The sequence below is a fragment of the Scyliorhinus torazame genome, chromosome 16 (genome assembly GCF_047496885.1).
Source record: "Scyliorhinus torazame isolate Kashiwa2021f chromosome 16, sScyTor2.1, whole genome shotgun sequence".
Classification (NCBI taxonomy): domain Eukaryota; kingdom Metazoa; phylum Chordata; class Chondrichthyes; order Carcharhiniformes; family Scyliorhinidae; genus Scyliorhinus; species Scyliorhinus torazame.
The window spans coordinates 55,203,170-55,222,678 of NC_092722.1; the positions used below are offsets into that span (position 1 = coordinate 55,203,170).

General features: G+C 47.3%; 1 protein-coding gene across 5 annotated transcripts in view; it reads right to left on the reverse strand.

The window, feature by feature from the left end:
• Window positions 1–19,509, reverse strand: part of nphp4 (nephronophthisis 4) — a 770,918-nt gene that overhangs the window by 50,429 nt on the left and 700,980 nt on the right. For 3 of the 5 annotated variants that reach the window (XM_072478481.1, XM_072478484.1, XM_072478483.1), the window contains 4 exons: window positions 18,379–18,568; window positions 17,556–17,597; window positions 3,145–3,216; window positions 1,199–1,355 (listed from right to left, as the gene is read on the reverse strand). In XM_072478481.1, coding sequence (XP_072334582.1) covers window positions 1,199–1,355; window positions 3,145–3,216; window positions 17,556–17,597; window positions 18,379–18,568 — 461 coding nt within the window. The remainder of the gene's footprint in view (window positions 1–1,198; window positions 1,356–3,144; window positions 3,217–17,555; window positions 17,598–18,378; window positions 18,569–19,509) is intronic. The other 2 variants (XM_072478482.1, XM_072478485.1) reach the window with 1 other exon arrangement.

The following is a 19,509-nucleotide window of genomic DNA, read 5'->3' on the forward strand; positions in this document are numbered from 1 at the left end:
CACACTTGGAATACTGTGCAGTTGTAGATTCTATCTGACAAAAATGATTTACAATAATGATACCAGAACTGAGGCGTTATTACTGTCAGGGAAGACTGAATAGACTGCGGCTCTTTTCTCTAGAAAAGAGAAGGCTGAGGGGTAAGCAGATTACAGTCTTTAAAGTTATGAAGAGATTTCATAGATTAGAGGGAGCGATTATGGGCCAGATTTTCACGACAGACTTGGGTAGCTTCAGGAAATTTCCCAACTTGGCAAATCGGCATTGGTTTGAAGGGCCCCCAAATCACGCAATGTTTGTTCCAGGGAGACTGGTGTGTAATGGAGCTGGCTGGAAGACCCATCTCAGTTCTCTGGGACCTCATCACAGTTATAATAAAAGCAGGTAGGCCCTCTAGCCCTCATGCCTCACAACTCCTTACCCATTCCTCATGGCACCTCATACCCTCCATGCCAACTCAATGTCAATTCATACCCCCTGCATCCCATTAAGCACTATGTACATACCTAATAAGCCATGTAATAGCAATGGCAAGTGTGGAACTGCTGAGGACATTTTTTTTTTAGAAATGTTTGTTTGATTTGTTGACTTTGCTTGATTAACATATTTAAGTGGTTATAAGTTCTTTGTTCTGTGCTCTAATTAAGTGCTCTGAAGTGTTTAAAGCCTCTATTATTGATACTTTCATAGTCTGTCTGATTGACACTTCTTTATGATCGTAGGAACAGCAAATGTTTTTCCTAAAACATTACTGAATGGGTATTTTTTGACAGATGTTTGATCGACGGGAGAGTTGAGGGTTGTGGGGGATAGACAGGAAAGTGGGGTTGAGGTCACAATAAGATCAGCCATGATCTTATCAAATGGTGGAGCAGTCTCAGGGGCCGAATGGCCCACTCCTACTCCTGTTTCTCATGTCCTTATGTCAACATCGATTATTGCTGATTTCCTGGACAAGCTGGCCTACTCCATGTTGGAATCACTGTCCAACTGGATCAGAAAATGATGCCATTTAAGAGGCAATCATTAAGGTGTGACACTGTGTGATCTGAAGTGATAGCATAACATTTAGTTAGTACTATTCTACTATTGGGATTTGTTGATATAAGGGGATAAATATACGGCAACAGTGCGATTGATGGAAAAATATAGAATGAAATATAAATTCTATATTTTAAGGATCAAATAATGTGGTACCTGACAGAGCCTCCAATGGAGGTAGGCGGATAGATTTCTTCAGGAATGTGAGCTCAGGATGGTAGAAGCGGAATGTCTGATCAATAACATATGGCTGATCTTCAACATTCACCTGTAGGATGGCAATCGGCTTCTGATTTTCAATTTTGAAAGACACCTGAAGAAAGAAAATCATACAATTGAATGGTAAATTTGCATAAACTATCGATTTTGTGACTTTTTTAAAAAACTCCTCATGCAGGGTGAAGCAAAAAAAAAAAATTCATAAATACCAACGCACAAGCAGCAAGTATCACAGCATTACCAACAACAGATTAGTGGGACATTCACCTCATTGCGTTTTAAGGAAGGCTGCTGTGGCCAAAATGCCTGTGACACTCGTTCACATGGAAACAGTAACTGTATTTCACAGAAAGAGCTTTGCAACGTCCTTTGTGAAGTAACATATCATCTATTATCAGGGCCAATGATTAAGGTGACTGAATAAATAAGATATCATTTTATTACCAAGTGTTGGAGTAATTACATAATTATGTCACATTTTCATGGCCATTGTAAATCAGTAGCCACAAATAGCTATGTGGTGAATTTTATTGTTTTTAAACTCTACAGCTTAGAGGAAGACAGAGCAAAGGGGGTTCAGGAACACAAGAGCAGGAGTAGGCCATTCAGCCCGCCCAGCCTGCTCTGACACTCAATTAGTTTGTGGCCAATCATTTATCATAATGCCACATTCCTGCCCTATCCCCATGTTCCTTAACGTCATTCGTCTGCAGAAATCTATCTTGACACATGTTCAAAGATTGAGCTTCCACAGCCCTCTGGGGTAGAGAATTCCATAGGTTCCCCACCCTCTGAGTGAAGAAATTCCTCCTAATCTCAGTCTTCAACAGGCTGGCCCCTATTCTGAGAAATGGCAGCAGGAAGAGAGGAGTCAGCAAGGAATACCAAAACGGTGATGTGATTTTAGTGATGTTGGGAATGCTAGCCTTCTGAAATTCATGTCCTCAGGCCCATGGCGCTCCGTTGGGACTTTCTGCGCGCATTCACTGAGCTGGGCTGGCCTTACGGGTAAACAACATGGGGCGTCATTCTCCGACCCCTCCCCCCGCCGGGTCGGAGAATGGCCGTTGGCCGGCCGCCGTGAATCCCGCCCCCGCCCCCGCCGAAGTCTCCGCTCCCGGAGATTGGGCGGGGGCGGGAATCCAGCCGCGCCGGTTGGCGGGACCCCCCGCTGGATTCTCCGGCCCGGATGGGCCGAAGTCCCGCCCAGGAATTGCCTGTCCCGCCGACGTAAATCAAACCTGGTATTTACCGGCGGGACCAGGCAGCGTGGGCGGGCTCCGGGGTCCTGGGGGGGGGCGCGGGGCGATCTGACCCCGGGGGGTGCCCCCACGGTGGCCTGGCCCGCGATCGGGGCCCACCGATCCGCGGGCGGGCCTGTGCCGTGGGGGCACTCTTTCCCTTCCGCCTCCGCTACGGCCTCCACCATGGCGGAGGCGGAAGAGACTCTCCCCACTGCGCATGCGCGGGAAACTTTCGGCGGCCGCTGACGCTCCCGCGCATGCGCGGGGAAACTGACAGCGGCCGCTGACGCTCCCGCGCATGCGCCGCATTTCCGCGCCAGCTGGCGGGGCAACAAACGCCATTTCCGCCAGCTGGCGGGGCGGAAATCCCTCCGGCGTCGGCCTAGCCCCTCAATGTTGGGGCTAGGCCGCCAAAGATGCGGAGACTTCCGCACCTTTTTGCCGGCGCGATGCCCGTCTGATTTGCGCCGGCTTTGGCGCCAGTCGGCGGGCATCCCGCCGTTGGGGGAGAATTTCGCCCATGATATCCAAAAAAATTAAGAGGCAGCATTGCTCCTCAGCTGGAACGTTTGAGGCTTGAATCCAAATTAAAACAACGATTCTCATCCTCAGCTGCACTGCTGATAAGGTAATACGTACTTCAATCATCTTGGGTGCAGAGTTAGGCTGATTAACAATGTTTGTTCTTGAAAGTTTCCCATCAGCCGGTCCCTAAGAGAGAAAAAATGACAACGGTTTAAGGTGGTTGGTCTGAGCAAAATAAATGTAGATATATGCTGGGGGATTTTTTCTCTTGACATTCCCCACTTCCTCCATGCAATGTACTGCTTCCGGTCAAGAGGGCAGACAGGTGATCCGAACCCAGGCTTCTGCCAAATTTACACCCTAGCCAGGAGCATTAAACAATAATGCACTCAGTATGACTTGACATTTGAAAGTGGAAATCCACTTTTAGAAACAAGTTAGGTGTGTGTAAAAAATAGAAACCCAATTTTGCTGACATGCACTGTTTTACTAAACTAAACAAGCAGCCAATTAATTCCTGAGGGGTTAGCGCCTGCCTTCTGTCCATTCTTGCCAAAGTGAGTAAGACTACTATAGAAATAATAGTGTTGTAACCCTCACGGGAGTCACAGGGTGTGGACTATCAGGGGGGCGATTCTCCGAGCCCCGCGCCGGGCCAGAGAATCGCCGCAACCGCGCCACGACGTCCTGCACCGGTGCGCGATTCTCCGAGGCGTGGAGAATCGGCGCCATTTGCGGCGGTGCGTTTGACGCGGTGCCGGCCGCGGGAATCGGCGAGGCCGCCGAAACGACAGTGTCCCGCCGGCGCCGTTCACCCCTCGTCACTCCGGCGGGAACTCTGCGCGAAGGGTCGGGGGGCGGCCTGTGGGGCAGGGAAAAGCGCTCCTTCACCGGGGAGGGGGCTCCGATGGGATCTGGCCCACGATCAGGGCCCACCGATAGGCGGGCCGGCCTCTCCCCCCCGGGCCTACTTTGTTGCGCGGCTGGCCCCTGAATCCCCACGCCATGTTGCGTCGGGGCCAGCGTGCTGAAGAAGTCCCCCGCGCATGCGCTGGTTGGCGCGGCGCCCGTTTGGCGCTGGGAAGGGAGGCTGGAGCAGCGTGAAACGCTCCAGCGTCGTGCTGGCCCCCTGTGGGGGACAGAATCGGTCGTCCCCGTGCCCGTTTCGCGCCGTCGTGAAACGCGACGGCGTTCACGACGGCACAAACACTTTGTCTCCATTTTGGAGAATCGCCCCCAGGTTCCCCAGGGCGGAGCTTTGCCTTAACAAGGGAAGCCAAACGGGCACAAAAACCCCGACCCGGATATGGGTCGCAGCGGGAGTGGAGTTGTATGTTGTAGTTTATCATGTGATTAAAACTTTTGTTAGCTTTCATCATTGCTTCCTTGCGGATGCTCTGCTCCAGTCCAGATTCCTTATCGACATATTGCCCAAACAATCTGTATCCCTCTATTCCCATCCGTTCATGTGTCTATCAAGATACATCTTAAATGTTGCTATTGTGTCTGCCCCCACCACCTCCACTGGCAACATGTTCTAGGCATCCACCACCCTCTGCATGAAAGACTTGCCCCGCATATCTCCCTTAAACTTCCCCCTCTTACCTAGAACTTGTGCCCCCTTATAATTGAGTCTTCCACCCTGGGAAAAAGCTTCTGACTATTCACCCTGTCTTTACCTCTCGGAATTTTGTAGACCTCAATCGGATCTCCCCTCAGCCTCCGTCTTTCCAAGGAAAACAATTTGAGTTTCTTCAATATCTCCTCATAGCTAACACCCTCCAGACTAGGCAACATACCCTGGTAAGGCCCCAGCTATTTCCTTTCTTGTCTCCCACAGAACCTGGGATATATCCAATCCGGCCCAGGGGACTTGTCTACCTTAATGCATTTTAAGATATTCAACACTTCCTCCTTCATTATGCTGACATGTCCTAGACTATTCACACACCCATCCCTAACCTCAACATCCGTCATTTCCCTCTTGGTGAATACCGATGCAAAGTATTTATTAAGGATCTCACCCACCTCCTCTGACTACATACTCGTTTGTCCTTGAGTAGTGGCTTGCATTGTGCATCAATTCAACTTTCCTACCTGCACTCCCAATCCCTTGATTCGCTGAGAGATCAAAAACCTGCCTTGTCTCAGTCTTGAATGTATACAACGGTGGGGCATTCACAACCCTCTGAGGTAGATAATTCCAAAGATTCATAACCCTCTGAGTGAGGAGATTTCCCCTCGTATCAGTCCCTAAAAGACCTCTTATCCTGAGACTGCCCCTGTGCTTTAGACTCCCCAACCAGGGAAAACAACCTCTCTATCTACCCAGGCATCACCAAATCTTGTATGTATCAATAAAATCACCTCCTATTCAAAGAATCAGAATCCCTACAATGCAGAAGGAGGCCATTCGGGCCATCAAGTCTGCACCTTACCCTATCCCTGCAAAGCTATCTGGGGGACGTTTAGCATAGCCAATCCACCTAACCTGCACATCTTTGGGCTGTGGGAGGAAAGCAGTGCACCCGGGGGAAACACACACAGACTCGGGAAGAATGTGCAAACTCCACACAATCACCAGAGGTCGGAATCGAACCCAGGTCTCTGGCACTGCAAAGCAGCAGTGCTAACCACTGTGCCACTATGCCACCAATTCTTCTGAACTCCAGAGTCCAAGCCTCTCATCTAAGAACAACCCTCTCATCCCAGACACCAATGGAGCAAACCTTTGTTGTAACATTTCCAAGAAAATCATATCTTTCCGTAGACTTAGAGACCAAGACTCAGGCAGGAATAAGGTGGGTGAACTTAAGGCATGGATCGGTACTTGGGACTATGATGTGGTGGCCATCACGGAAACTTGGATAGAAGAGGGGCAGAAATGGTTGTTGGAGGTCCCTGGTTATAGATGTTTCAATAAGATTAGGGAGGGTGGTAAAAGAGGTGGGGGGGTGGCATTATTAATTAGAGATAGTATAACAGCTGCAGAAAGGCAGTTCGAGGAGTATCAGCCTACTGAGGTAGTATGGGTTGAAGTCAGAAATAGGAAAGGAGCAGTCACCTTGTTAGGAGTTTTCTATAGGCCCCCCAATAGTAGCAGAGATGTGGAGGAACAGATTGGGAAACAGATTTTGGAAAGGTGCAGAAGTCATAGGGTAGTAGTCATGGGCGGCTTTAACTTCCCAAATATTGAGTGGAAACTCTTTAGATCAAATAGTTTGGATGGGGTGGTGTTTGTGCAGTGTGTCCAGGAAGCTTTTCTAACGCAGTATGTAGATTGTCCGACCAGAGGAGGGGCAATATTGGATTTAGTACTGGGTAATGAGCCAGGGCAAGTGATAGATTTGTTAGTGGGGGAGCATTTTGGAGATAGTGACCACAATTCTGTGACTTTCACTTTAGTAATGGAGAGGGATAGGTACGTGCAACAGGGCAAGGTTTACAATTGGGGGAAGGGTAAATACGATGTTGTCAGACAAGAATTGAAGTGCATAAGTTGGGAACATAGGCTGGCAGGGAAGGACACAAATGAAATGTGGAACTTGTTCAAGGAACAGGTGCTACGTGTCCTTGATATGTATGTCCCTGTCAGGCAGGGAAGAGATGGTCGAGTGAGGGAACCATGGTTGACAAGAGAGGTTGAATGTCTTGTTAAGAGGAAAAAGGTGACTTATGTAAGGCTGAGGAAACAAGGTTCAGACAGGGCATTGGAGGGATACAAGATAGCCAGGAGGGAACTGAAGAAAGGGATTAGGAGAGCTAAGAGAGGGCATGAACAATCTTTGGCGGGTAGGATCAAGGAAAACCCCAAGGCCTTTTACACATATGTGAGAAATATGAGAATGACTAGAGCGAGGGTAGGTCCGATCAAGGACAGTAGCGGGAGATTGTGTATTGAGTCTGAAGAGATAGGAGAGGTCTTGAACGAGTACTTTTCTTCTGTATTTACAAATGAGAGGGGCGATATTGTTGGAGAGGACAGTGTGAAACAGATTGGTAAGCTCGAGGAAATACTTGTTAGGAAGGAAGATGTGTTGGGCATTTTGAAAAACTTGAGGATAGACAAGTCCCCCGGGCCTGACGGGATATATCCAAGGATTCTATGGGAAGCAAGAGATGAAATTGCAGAGCCGTTGGCAATGATCTTTTCGTCCTCACTGTCAACAGGGGTGGTACCAGGGGATTGGAGAGTGGCGAATGTCGTGCCCCTGTTCAAAAAAGGGACTAGGGATAACCCTGGGAATTACAGGCCAGTTAGTCTTACTTCGGTGGTAGGCAAAGTAATGGAAAGGGTACTGAAGGATAGGATTTCTGAGCATCTGGAAAGACACTGCTTGATTAGGGATAGTCAGCACGGATTTGTGAGGGGTAGGTCTTGCCTTACAAATCTTATTGAATTCTTTGAGGAGGTGACCAAGCATGTGGATGAAGGTAAAGCAGTTGATGTAGTGTACATGGATTTTAGTAAGGCATTTGATAAAGTTCCCCATGGTAGGCTTATGCAGAAAGTAAGGAGGCATGGGATAGTGGGAAATTTGGCCAGTTGGATAACAAACTGGCTAACCGATAGAAGTCAGAGAGTGGTGGTGGATGGCAAATATTCAGCCTGGATCCCAGTTACCAGTGGCGTACCGCAGGGATCAGTTCTGGGTCCTCTGCTGTTTGTGATTTTCATTAATGACTTGGATGAGGGAGTTGAAGGGTGGGTCAGTAAATTTGCAGATGATACGAAGATTGGTGGAGTTGTGGATAGTAAGGAGGGCTGTTGTCGGCTGCAAAGAGACATAGATAGGATGCAGAGCTGGGCTGAGAAGTGGCAGATGGAGTTTAACCCTGAAAAGTGTGAGGTTGTCCATTTTGGAAGGACAAATATGAATGCGGAATACAGGGTTAACGGTAGAGTTCTTGGCAATGTGGAGGAGCAGAGAGATCTTGGGGTCTATGTTCATACATCTTTGAAAGTTGCCACTCAAGTGGATAGAGCTGTGAAGAAGGCCTATGGTGTGCTCGCGTTCATTAACAGAGGGATTGAATTTAAGAGCCGTGAGGTGATGATGCAGCTGTACAAAACTTTGGTAAGGCCACATTTGGAGTACTGTGTACAGTTCTGGTCGCCTCATTTTAGGAAGGATGTGGAAGCTTTGGAAAAGGTGCAAAGAAGATTTACCAGGATGTTGCCTGGAATGGAGAGTAGGTCTTACGAGGAAAGGTTGAGGGTGCTAGGCCTTTTCTCATTAGAACGGAGAAGGATGAGGGGCGACTTGATAGAGGTTTATAAGATGATCAGGGGAATAGATAGAGTAGACAGTCAGAGACTTTTTCCCCGGGTGGAACAAACCATTACAAGGGGACATAAATTTAAGGTGAAAGGTGGAAGATATAGGAGGGATATCAGAGGTAGGTTCTTTACCCAGAGAGTAGTGGGGGCATGGAATGCACTGCCTGTGGAAGTAGTTGAGTCGGAAACATTAGGGACCTTCAAGCAGCTATTGGATAGGTACATGGATTACGGTTAAATGATATAGTGTAGATTTTTGTTCTCAAGGGCAGCACGGTAGCATTGTGGATAGCACAATTGCTTCACAGCTCCAGGGTCCCAGGTTCGATTCCGGCTTGGGTCACTGTCTGTGCGGAGTCTGCACGTCCTCCCCGTGTCTGCGTGGGTTTCCTCCGGGTGCTCCGGTTTCCTCCCACAATCCAAAGATGTGCAGGTTAGGTGAATTGGCCAATGATAAATTGCCCTTAATGTCCAAATTGCCCTTGGTGTTGGGTGAAGGTGTTGAGTTTGGGTAGGGTGCTCTTTCCAAGAGCCGGTGCAGACTCAAAGGGCCGAATGGCCTCCTTCTGCACTGTAAATTCAATGATAATCTATGATTAATCTAGGACAAAGGTTCGGCACAACATCGTGGGCCGAAGGGCCTGTTCTGTGCTGTATTTTCTATGTTCTATGTTCTATGTTCTAAGACTGCAGCACAGTACTCCAGGTGTGGTCTCACCAAAGTTCTAAACAATTAAAACAAGGCTTGGTATTTCTCGCACGCCATTCTCCTTGCGATAAAAGTCAACATACTATTTCCCTTCCTAATTGCTTGCTGTAGATAGAATTGTAAAACCATAGAAACTTACGGTGTGGAAAGAAGCTATTTGACCCATTGTAGCTGCACTAGCAACAAGTTGCCATCCAACCTAATCCCAACTCTCTGCTCTTGGTCCATAGCGTTGTAGGTTATGGTACATCAAATGTAAACCCAAGTACATTTTAAACACAATGGAAGTTTCTGCTTCTATCACCTAATCAAGCATTGTGTTCCAGAGCCTGAGCATCCTCTGAGTGGAAACAAATGTGCTCTCGAATCCCCTCTCAACCTCCTTCCCCATACCCTAAACCTCGGCCACTGGCTTTGGTTGCCTCGAATAATGGGAATATAGCTTTTCTATCCAGTTTAGCTAGACCCCTCATGATTTAATACTCTCAAATTAGTTGTTTCCTTACCTTCCTCTCTTCCAAAGAAAACAACTCGAGCCTATCAACTCTTTCCTCAACTTCTTCTGTCCAGCCAATATTTTCACTAATTTCCTTTGTACCCAGAGGTAACCAGAACTGGAGGCAGTATTCCAGCTGTTTTAGAATGTTTGATACAGTTCCAGCATAACCTCCCTGTTCTTATATTTTACGCCTTAGCTAATTATGGCAAATGTCTTCTTGACCACATTATCTGCCTGACCAGCAACTTTCAGAAACCTGTGGAAATGCACTCTAAGGTCCCCCTGTTCCTCTACACTTATCGGTATCCTACCATTTATTGTATAATCTCGTGCCCTGTTAGCGTTCCCCAAATGCATTAGGTAACGTATCTCCGATTTGAACTCCAAATGGAGTTCCGATTTGAACTCCATTTGCCACTGTTCTGCTAACGAGTCCAATCATATCTTCCAACAGGTTGCAGCCTTCCTCTTCATCATCAACCACACAGCCAGGGTTTTCATCTTCTTTGTATGACGACATCAAAGTTTCCTCTGTACATCAATGTTGAAATGTTTCTCACCTTTAAAGAAATATTCTGCTTTTCTACTCTTAATACCAAAGCGAATAACCTCACACTTACCCACATTATACTCCATCTGCCAACTTGCTGTTCACTCACTTAACATTTCTACGGACGCGATTCTCCCCCCCTCCACGCCGGGTGGGAGAATCGCCAGGGCGCCACGCAAATCGCGCCACGCCACCCCGACCCCCGCACGTGATTCTCCCACCCCCCAGGTAACCAGGGGTCGTGCGATTCGCACCGGGCTGCTTGGAGAACCGGCGAGCGGCTGGTTCCCGCCGGCGCCGTCCACCCCTGGTCACTGCCGGCGGGAACTCTGCAGGAACACTGGGGGGGGTGGCCTGTGGTGGGGGGAGGGGGGCTCCTTCACCGGGGTGGCCTCCGATGGGGTCTGGCCCGTGATCAGGGCCCACCGATCGGCGGGCCGGCCTCTCCTCCCCCCCCCCCCCCCGGTCCTACCTCCTTCCGTGCGCGGCCCCAGAACACCGCCGCCATGTTGGTGAGGGGCTGGCGTGCGTAAGACATTCCCCGTGCATGCGCAGGATTGGGCTGCCCCAACTGCGCATGCGCGGGTTGGCGCGGCACCTGGAGCGGTGTGAACAGCTCCAGCGCCGTGCTGGCCCCCTGTGGGAGCCAGAATTGGTCGTGCCCGGGTCCTGTTCGCGCCGTCGTGAAATGCAACGGCGTTCACGATGACGCGGGCACTTGGTCCGCGCCACGGAGAATCGCCCCCTACATCTTTTTGAAGCCTCTTTGTGTCCTCCTCACAGCTTACATTCCCACCTAGCTTTGTATCAGCAAACTTGGATGCATTACTTTTGGTCTCTGTCTAAGTCATTAATATAGATTGTAAATTACTGAGGCTTAATCACTGATCTTTGCGGCACTCCACCAGTTACAACCTGCAAACTTGAAAATGCCACATTTATCCCAACTCTCTACTTCTTGTCTGTTAGTCGTTCTCCATCCTTATTTAGGCCGCGAAGTAGCGGCCCCATTCATGAGGGCTCAAATCCCGTTATGTCTGCTCAATCTTGTGTGAGGGCCAAAATGGGAATTGCGATGGCGAGATCTCGGTTTGAGATCTTCCCCGCCAGTGAAATAATCAGGTTCATGCCCAGAGATGGCATCAATTCGATTTTCATGATTTTACATAAATTTTAATATATTTAAAGGGCTTTATGCCATAGTGTCGGCCATGCTGGATCCTCCCCACCGGCAGTGTGACTTCATGTTGGCGCGATTCACCACAGGTTTTCAAAAGTCGTGATGACCACGCCGGGGGCACTGTGGTGCCTCGAGGCCCCGGGGGTTGAGGGCCAAGGCTGGGCATTTCCCCTGGCAGTGCCCAATGCAAGGGGCCACTGCTAGTGGGAAATGCCAAGTGGGGAATATGAAGGAGACACTGGCAGGGGGTAAACCCTCCGCCATGGGTGTAGTGGGGGAAGAGAGGGGAGCCCCAATGACTGCAAAGGGAGAAGGGAGAGCTCCGATAATTGAAAGGGGGGAGAGGGAAGCCCTCATGACTGCATGGGGGAGGGCGCCCAATACTTGGGGGGGGGGTTACGATCTCTGTGGGCTGTGGGAATCAGGGTGCCTGTTAAAAACGGCACACCAATCTCAGAATGCCTGCGTAACCAATGGGTTTAGGCCCCACCCTCCCAGCTGGCTGGCTGGGTGATCCTCGCCAGCACTTTGAAGTTGCACAGAGTGCTGTTTAATCAGGTGAGCAAAGGTGGGTTTCACACAGCTTTTCCCACCTGATCCAGCACTCTGTGCAATTTTGGGGAAATTCTGCCCTTAATATATTTCCTCCAACTTCTGAGTCCTTATTTTGCATATTAACCTTTTGTATGGCATCTTATTGAATACCATTTGGTAATCTAAATATACTGGGAACTGGGTTGGGAACTGCGCATATGTGGCACGCATTGGGAACTGCGCATGTGCGGCGCGCGTTGGGAACTGTGCATTTGCAGAACATTAGGAATTGCGCTACACATTGGGAACTGTGCATGTGTGGCGTGCATTCGGAACTGCACATATGCAGAGCGCTTTGGGAACTGCACATCACCCAGGAGGCTGGTGGGATTTTCCGCTCGTGATGTAACGTCGGCGCTCAAAACAAAAGTGCAGATTTCGGAATTTTTCGGTGTTCGGAATTTCAGATGAGGAATGCTCAACCTGTACATCTATTGACTCCCTTTTATCTTCTCCTTACATCCTCAAAAATCTCTAATAAATCTATTAAACATGATTTATCTTTCTTGTTACCTCTGATCAAACTATGACTTTCTAAGTGCATTGGTTAAGACCTCCTTAGTAACATATTCTGACATCTTCACAACAATTGATGTCAGGTTAACTGGCCTGTAGTTCCCTGTTTTCTCTCTCCCTCCTTTCCTGAATAGCAACGTTGCATTTGCTAACTACATCCGATTACCACATGATGTTGGAGTCCTCTATACAATTCACTCAGGTTGAGTTCTCTAAGATGCCTGCAAACTTATGAATGAGGTGCATGATGGCCTAATGTTGGTGTTCACATGATAAAAAATGACTTACAGCATGAACATGGAGACGCTGTTTTTTTCACCTTGAGATGGCCACCTGCCCTCCAAAGCGTCGCTGTTCCAGTTGCCATTATTTTGATGAGGGTGTTAATCTATTTTTATTTTAAATGGTTTAGCATAAAGCTACTTGAAATCTCTTGTCAAACTTTCCGAAGTGGCTCGAAAAGTTCCAGAAAGTCTGCGGAGCAGCAGAGCTCTTCGCCATTGCTCAGCGTGATGTTTGTTTAAAACAAAAAGAAAAGCAGGAATGCAATAAATTAGTGTTCTTGGATGAACAGAAACCTGCAATGGGAATGCTCCATTGAGTAAGCTACTGATTAACATTTAAATATTGTCTCCCCTGATGGTCTGGTGATTAAATTCACCGCCCTGTGATGTACTGAGTCTGATCTACACAGCTCAATAGCACTGTAGGTGTTCACAGCACCGTTGGGATAGTTTCCTCCCATGGTGATTTCTGTGGAGTTTTCTGTGCTCTCTATTGTGTTTCTGAACCCACATCAAATTGCACACATCAGTTCAGCTCAGCGCATAGTAATTACTTGCTCCCAGCATTTGATTTGCTACATCAACGGACTAAAAATGATGACAAATCCCATCCTTAGCAGACATTGGGGGGAGGGGGGGAATCATTTCTCAAAGTGAAAAAAAACAGCCTCTCTGTGTTCATACTATAAGTCTTTTTTTATCATGTGAATACCAACATTAGGTCACCATGCACCTCATTCATAATTTAGTATTAGTCTTCAGCCACCTCATATCACAGAAAATCAATAAGAATCAGATTGCAATCCCCTGATGCACTATGGAGGAATGGAACTGCTGTGGCACAAGGCCATCTTTCAGGGTTCACTGAAAAAGGATCTTTTCAATAAATATATGCATGATCTAAAACTTATACATGGATAATATGCCATATGACCAATAATAACCTATTGTTCTGAGCTGTTAATTATTAGGGAGCCATGTGCTACTTGATCATTTTGTGCTAATCTCCAAGTAACACCACTGTCAGCATCATTAATGGCTAAAAAGAATATTGGCTGTAAAATACAGCTCTTGCAGTGCCCATAGTCATAGAAATCATTGAAGTGTCAGTCTTAAGGGTGTTGATCTGATTCCAAAATTGTGTTCATACTGGGCAAACAATGTCTTGTGGCTCGAGATCCCATTTTGGCGAGGGTGTTAGCATGGGCATTTGGAGTGGGCCCCAGAAATACACAGAGTAGGCAGATTCTGACGTCAATCAGCAAGCAAGACTAATTTGACGTCAGGGCTGCCATTGTCAACCTCGCTGCTCCAGCGAAGACCCACTCTTAACCACAAACACACAGCTAAATATGCATTCAGTAGCTGAAGGGCCCCACTCACAGGTTAGTTACTGATTAAACACTACTCGCTCTGGCTGGGTTCGTCAGAGTGCTTGGTGCTTTGCAAAGCGGGTTAAAGTTGGTAAAGTCTATCGAGAGTGGTGCTGGAGTCGGAGAAGGCCTTCGTTCTGAGTTCAAGTCATCTGCTCAGGTCATTTGCGCCCAGTCATCGGTGCTCCAATGACCATTCCCCTTGTGCTACAGCATGTGAGGGAGATGGAGCAGAGGCAGCACAGAAGGGAACAAGTTGTTCACAGAGGGAGAAGCCTTATCCACCCAGAGTCTTTGGGGAGCAATTCTCTTATCTCCAATTAAACCAGTTTGCCTGCATTATATGAAGTAGACACTCCATAAATATGGCAGAGCTGCAGCTTCAGAACAGGGCGAGGACAGCATTGCCAGTTGTTAGGAAAACAAAGGTAGTTTTAAGGGATTTATATTTGTATTGGTAAACATTAGAAGGTATCGTTTTAAGTGGGTTTAATCTAATATATCTGTGTAAGGAAGGGGAAACATATAGTTAGATTCAAGCTAGACCAAGGTGTTTGTATGTGTGGGGGTTTTAGTTTGAATTCTATTGTGTTTAGAGTGAGTTAGGGTGTGAAAAGTAAATACTTTTGCAGAAACATGTGGTCGTTACTTAGCCACTGGAGCCCTCTGAAGGTAGAAAGGCTTTTTGAATTTAGTTTTAACTGAATTTGCCTGCAGTTGAAGATAGGACACTGGGGGTGAACATCTCTGAAGCATGTCAGGAAAAGACAAGCTGGGTAGGAAAAGGGTGCTGCAAAGAGACAGACTTCCCAAAGTTCAGATAAGCAGGGAATTGAGATATAAAGAATGTCTTAAGAAGCTTGAGGATAAAGGTACTAAAACACAGAACTGTTCAGTAAAGACAGGCAGAGCTGAGAGGAAGGTTGAGTTAAAGAGACAGCTCCAATAACCAGATTTAAAGTGGGAAAGCAGACTTCAGAGGTAAATCAAATGTTTGGTGCCGTTTTAATATAGTCTGGGAATTGATTGTTAGAACTGTAAAGACAAAGAAATTCTGAAGGGAGTGAATCTTTGATGGACAGACAACTGAGAGAAAGCACTAATTAAGAGGAGATTTGAAAGTGTGTTTTTTTGAAAGCGGGATTTAAAATCACCCATGTGGAAGCCAGAGTTCAGTGATAAAAGGTGGCTTATGGTATAAGAATCATCTGGGGGGGATTTTGAGGAAAAATCCATTGACATTTACTCGGGTTCAGAGTGGAGTGTGCCTGACCACAGCCAATCTGTGTATTTAAAGGTACGTTGTGTTACTGAGACTTATAGTTTAAGATATACTTGATAATCCACGTTAATCTTAAAATCTGTGTTTATTTGTTAAAACAAGAGGGGAATAAAGGAGCATTGTATCATGATCCAACTTTTCATGTTTAATAAATGTTTTTTTCTTGTTGATAAAACAAATTAGCTGTGACTGTTCCACCACGTTTTCTAAAATAAGTAAAAGCTACAGTCTTTTGAGCCATTCTGGGATCTTCCCATCCAGCTATAATATTAACTGGGATCATAACACAGTGGCTGTGAAGGTGACCGTCGCCAGTCATTTTTTAAGCTGAGAGCAGTCGACATTTGTAACATCTCTGGGTTTACTGTCAATTATTCCATGAGGAAGGTGTACAATGCTCTTTATGCCAGAGGAGGGAAGTTTATTCTGATCTTTCTGACCAAAGAGAGGAGACAGAGCAAGCATGTGCGCCGGAATTCTCCGAGTTTCTGCGCCGCAATCGCGCCCGGCGCAGGGGAGGAGATGGGGCATCAAACCCGCGCCGTCTTCCCGCCATTCACCGGCAACCAGAAAATCACTGCCAGTCGCGCACGCGCGGTCGACGCGGTGCCGATTGGGGGCCGTTGAAAGAGGTCCGCGATCGGGAGCCACCAATCAGCGGGCGCGTGCGTTCTGGGGGGCCTACTTCTTTGGCACCGGCCTGCTGTGTGGGTCCGCCATGACGCGCGAGGCCGGAGCCGCAGGCGGCTGCCGAGCGCATGCGCGGACCCGCGGCCGGAAGTGCAGGGCCCCGTATCGGCAGCCAGAGCTGTGTGCGGCACTCCGGGGCCCTGCAACACCCCTTAAAAATGGAGAATCACCCCGGTCTTTCTTGAAAAAAGTCCGGAGTGATTTGCGCCCGTTTTCTCGCACGCGTGGGGACATAGCCCCATTATTGGAGAATCCCGTCTGTGGTTTTGGCAAGATAGTGGGCTTTTCCCTGGTGTAGGGTGCCATTGTCACACATAGCTTTGCCGTTACCACATTAAAATGCTGAAACGTACCACAACACAAAGGATTCTATTCACTAAATCTAAGCAGAAGGGTGATAACAGCAGATTTTAAGGTGAGGAAGACAGTACCTAAGCAAAGAGAACCGCTAAGAAAATCGGTCAAATGGAGACAAGAGGTGCAATTCTCCCCAAAAATTACGAAGTGCAATTTTGGACGGATTTGGCAGGGTGTTTCCTGTCGGCTTTTTGGGTGAGATCCAAACCTGTATTCACCCACAATTAGTCATCTTCTTGGGCCTTGGGGTGGTTTGCCCCCAGTCAAGCCCACACTTCGAAATTTTCTCAGCAGTGGGGAACTCAGCTCATCGGCCAGGCCACTCCTCAGAGATCAGATCGTCCTGACTCCCCAACACAGGCAGTGCCCCTAACACACTGGCAGTGGTAGGTTGCCATGTTGGCACTGCCAGAGTACCCAGGTGCTGGGGGAGTGCCAGGGCACTGTCCTGCTCCCAACCACCTGGGGGACCAATACTAATCGGCATTCGTGTGAGACCTCGCCGGTGCGGCCAGTGACTCCCAGGAGCCGAGAGGCTCAGGCCTCAAACAGGCCGCCCATATTTAAATGAGTCAAATATGACTCCTGTGCAATTTAGCAGCTGCCGCCCATTTGGCCTCTCCCGAAGTGTTCCTGGTGCAACTAGATCGGTGCCAGTCACAAAATCTAATGAAAATCGTGCCCAAGGGCAAGTTGGGTGGTCAGAATTTCAGTAGGAACAGGGTCACGGGAGCAGGAAATGGGTCTCATGGACAAGATGAGCTCAGAGAGCATGGGAGGGAAAACAGAAAAAAATGTGAATTCAGATTAACAACAGAGCATTAGGGAAAGTTCAGCCCATTGAACCAAAGGAAGGGAGCAAAGTGGAGTAGGCAGCTGATCAATTTGTCTCAATCTTAGTGACAACAAAGTTCATGAGCTCCTCGCATGTGTGGATCAGCCTGGTTCCTCTCATAGGTAATGTGAGGATAAAAATATTCTGGTCGTAAATTAAGAAGAGAGGTGAGATGATACTCAACCTCCCCAAAAGATAATTGAACTCCAAAATCGCATGTCTTTTTTCCAGAATCTGTTACCGTATACGCTTCATATTCACAAAGCACTTGCCACTTGTGACAATATTAAGAAAAGGAGGAGGAATAGCTTTGAATTTCACAGCCAGGCAAGCCATGAATGCAAGCCCAGTGACTAATGAAGCAATAGATCTTACCCAGTGATATGGTCCAAGGAATGATGGGTCCCAGATGGCTCCCTGAGATATGAGAAAATAAATCAAAATATGAAGCACCATTTGCGGTCTTATGGGGCTTTGAAGAATCTTTTTCACCTTGGAAATGCAACTTCAGGCAAATTTGGTCGTAAATATTGTACAATAATTGCAATACCTCAGCACTTATTGCATAATGCTTTTCCATATATTATCAAAGATTTTAAGTGTTTTTTAAAAATGTATTTCCCTAAATTGATCCCGTCCTCTCCTGAAACTTCTCGGGGTACAGTTTCTCGGGTGTCAGTCTGACATCTGGCCCAGACAGCTTGCATGCACGCAAAACCCCAGAGAGTGAGGACCAGCAGATTGCAAATCGGAGTCTGGTTTTGACATTGCCCAATATCCACACATGCAGACATGCATCTCCCAGCAGATCCTTCTGGATAGTGATCATAAGTGAATTCATGGCAGACTACATTCCCCGCAATCTCACCCTTTGGAACTTGAGTTCAATTAGTGTCCGATGCTGCATCAGTGACTAAACCTCACTGGTTTACACAACGTTGTGAGGTTGTGTAAGGTGCTATATTTAAATATAGTTTTTTAAATTGTGGTATGCCACCAGAATTAATATCTACTAAATTAGCACAAACCTGGAACTGAACCGGAAGCCACGTTGGTCTTTCTGACTTGGGTTGATATTAACCCTTACCACCTGCTCACTCAGGGAATTTTGATTTTTAAAAAATTAATAAAATGGAATGGACCTGGATTAAAAGAATGATAGACATGAGAAGTTACCAAACATTAGTCTAGAATGTACCTGTGGAGCGATGGAGTGGTCAGCACTGAAGGTCTGGAATTTAAATGGGATATAGACAGTCTCTTTTGGCCGTAGGTAGACCTGTGGGAATTGTACTCCTCCTTCCACATGGAACATGTCCTCCTCCAGTGGGGTCAGGGTTTTGGTGAGGTTCTTGAAGTGCTTCCATTCTCTGCTGTTTACAATGACACTGTAAAAGATAACAGTCAAACACTCAATGCCTATTCTGAAGAACGAATAGCCACATTTTGTTGTGTTAGGCTTGCATTTTAGTCCTTAGAATGCAGAAGGAGGCCATTTGGACCATCGAGTCTGTGCCGACCTTCCGTAATCCCGCGCATTGATCATGACCAATCCAACTAATCTGCACACCTATTGCATGATACTGAGCAGAAAACAAAAGCAAGGAAAACAAGTTGTACTTTCTTATCATCTTGGATTCAGATTCTACCCCGAAGGACGATTTGTGGATTGAGCTGGATAGGCTCAATTTTATGGGGAAATCTATTGTCACTAATTCAATGCTAAATTGGCAGTCTCACTCAGAAAGGCAACAACATGAGGAACACTGGCGTAATGGTGAAGGGAAAGTGCTCTCCTTGGTTTAGAGCTGAGGCTTTTTTTTAAATTTAGAGTATCCAATTCATTTTTTCCAATTAAGGGGCAATTTAGCGTGTCCAATCCACCGAGCCTGCACATCTTTGGGTTGTGGGGGCAAAACCTACGCAAACACGGGGAGAATGTGTAAACTCCACACGGACAGTGACGCAGAGCCGGGATCGAACCTGGGACCTCGGCGCCATAAGGCAGCAGGGCTAACCCACTGCGCCACCGTGCTGCATCTAGAGCTGAGGCTTTTTAATGGGGCAGAGGAATGGGCACTTTTGGTTTGCATCCAACCATATTGTACCTCATTTGAAAGTGCTCCATTCCCCAGGATACGTATTCCTTTGAGTACAAAATTAAGCAGGAGCTGTTGCATGATGCCAATCTAACAGGGTACACCATTGTGCCTCTAATTCACTCAAAGATTAACTAGTACTAAGAAACACAATCCACTATTTTATTGCCAGTGTCACATGGGGCGTCATTCTCCGACCCCCCGCCGGGTTGGAGAATCGTCGGGGGCTG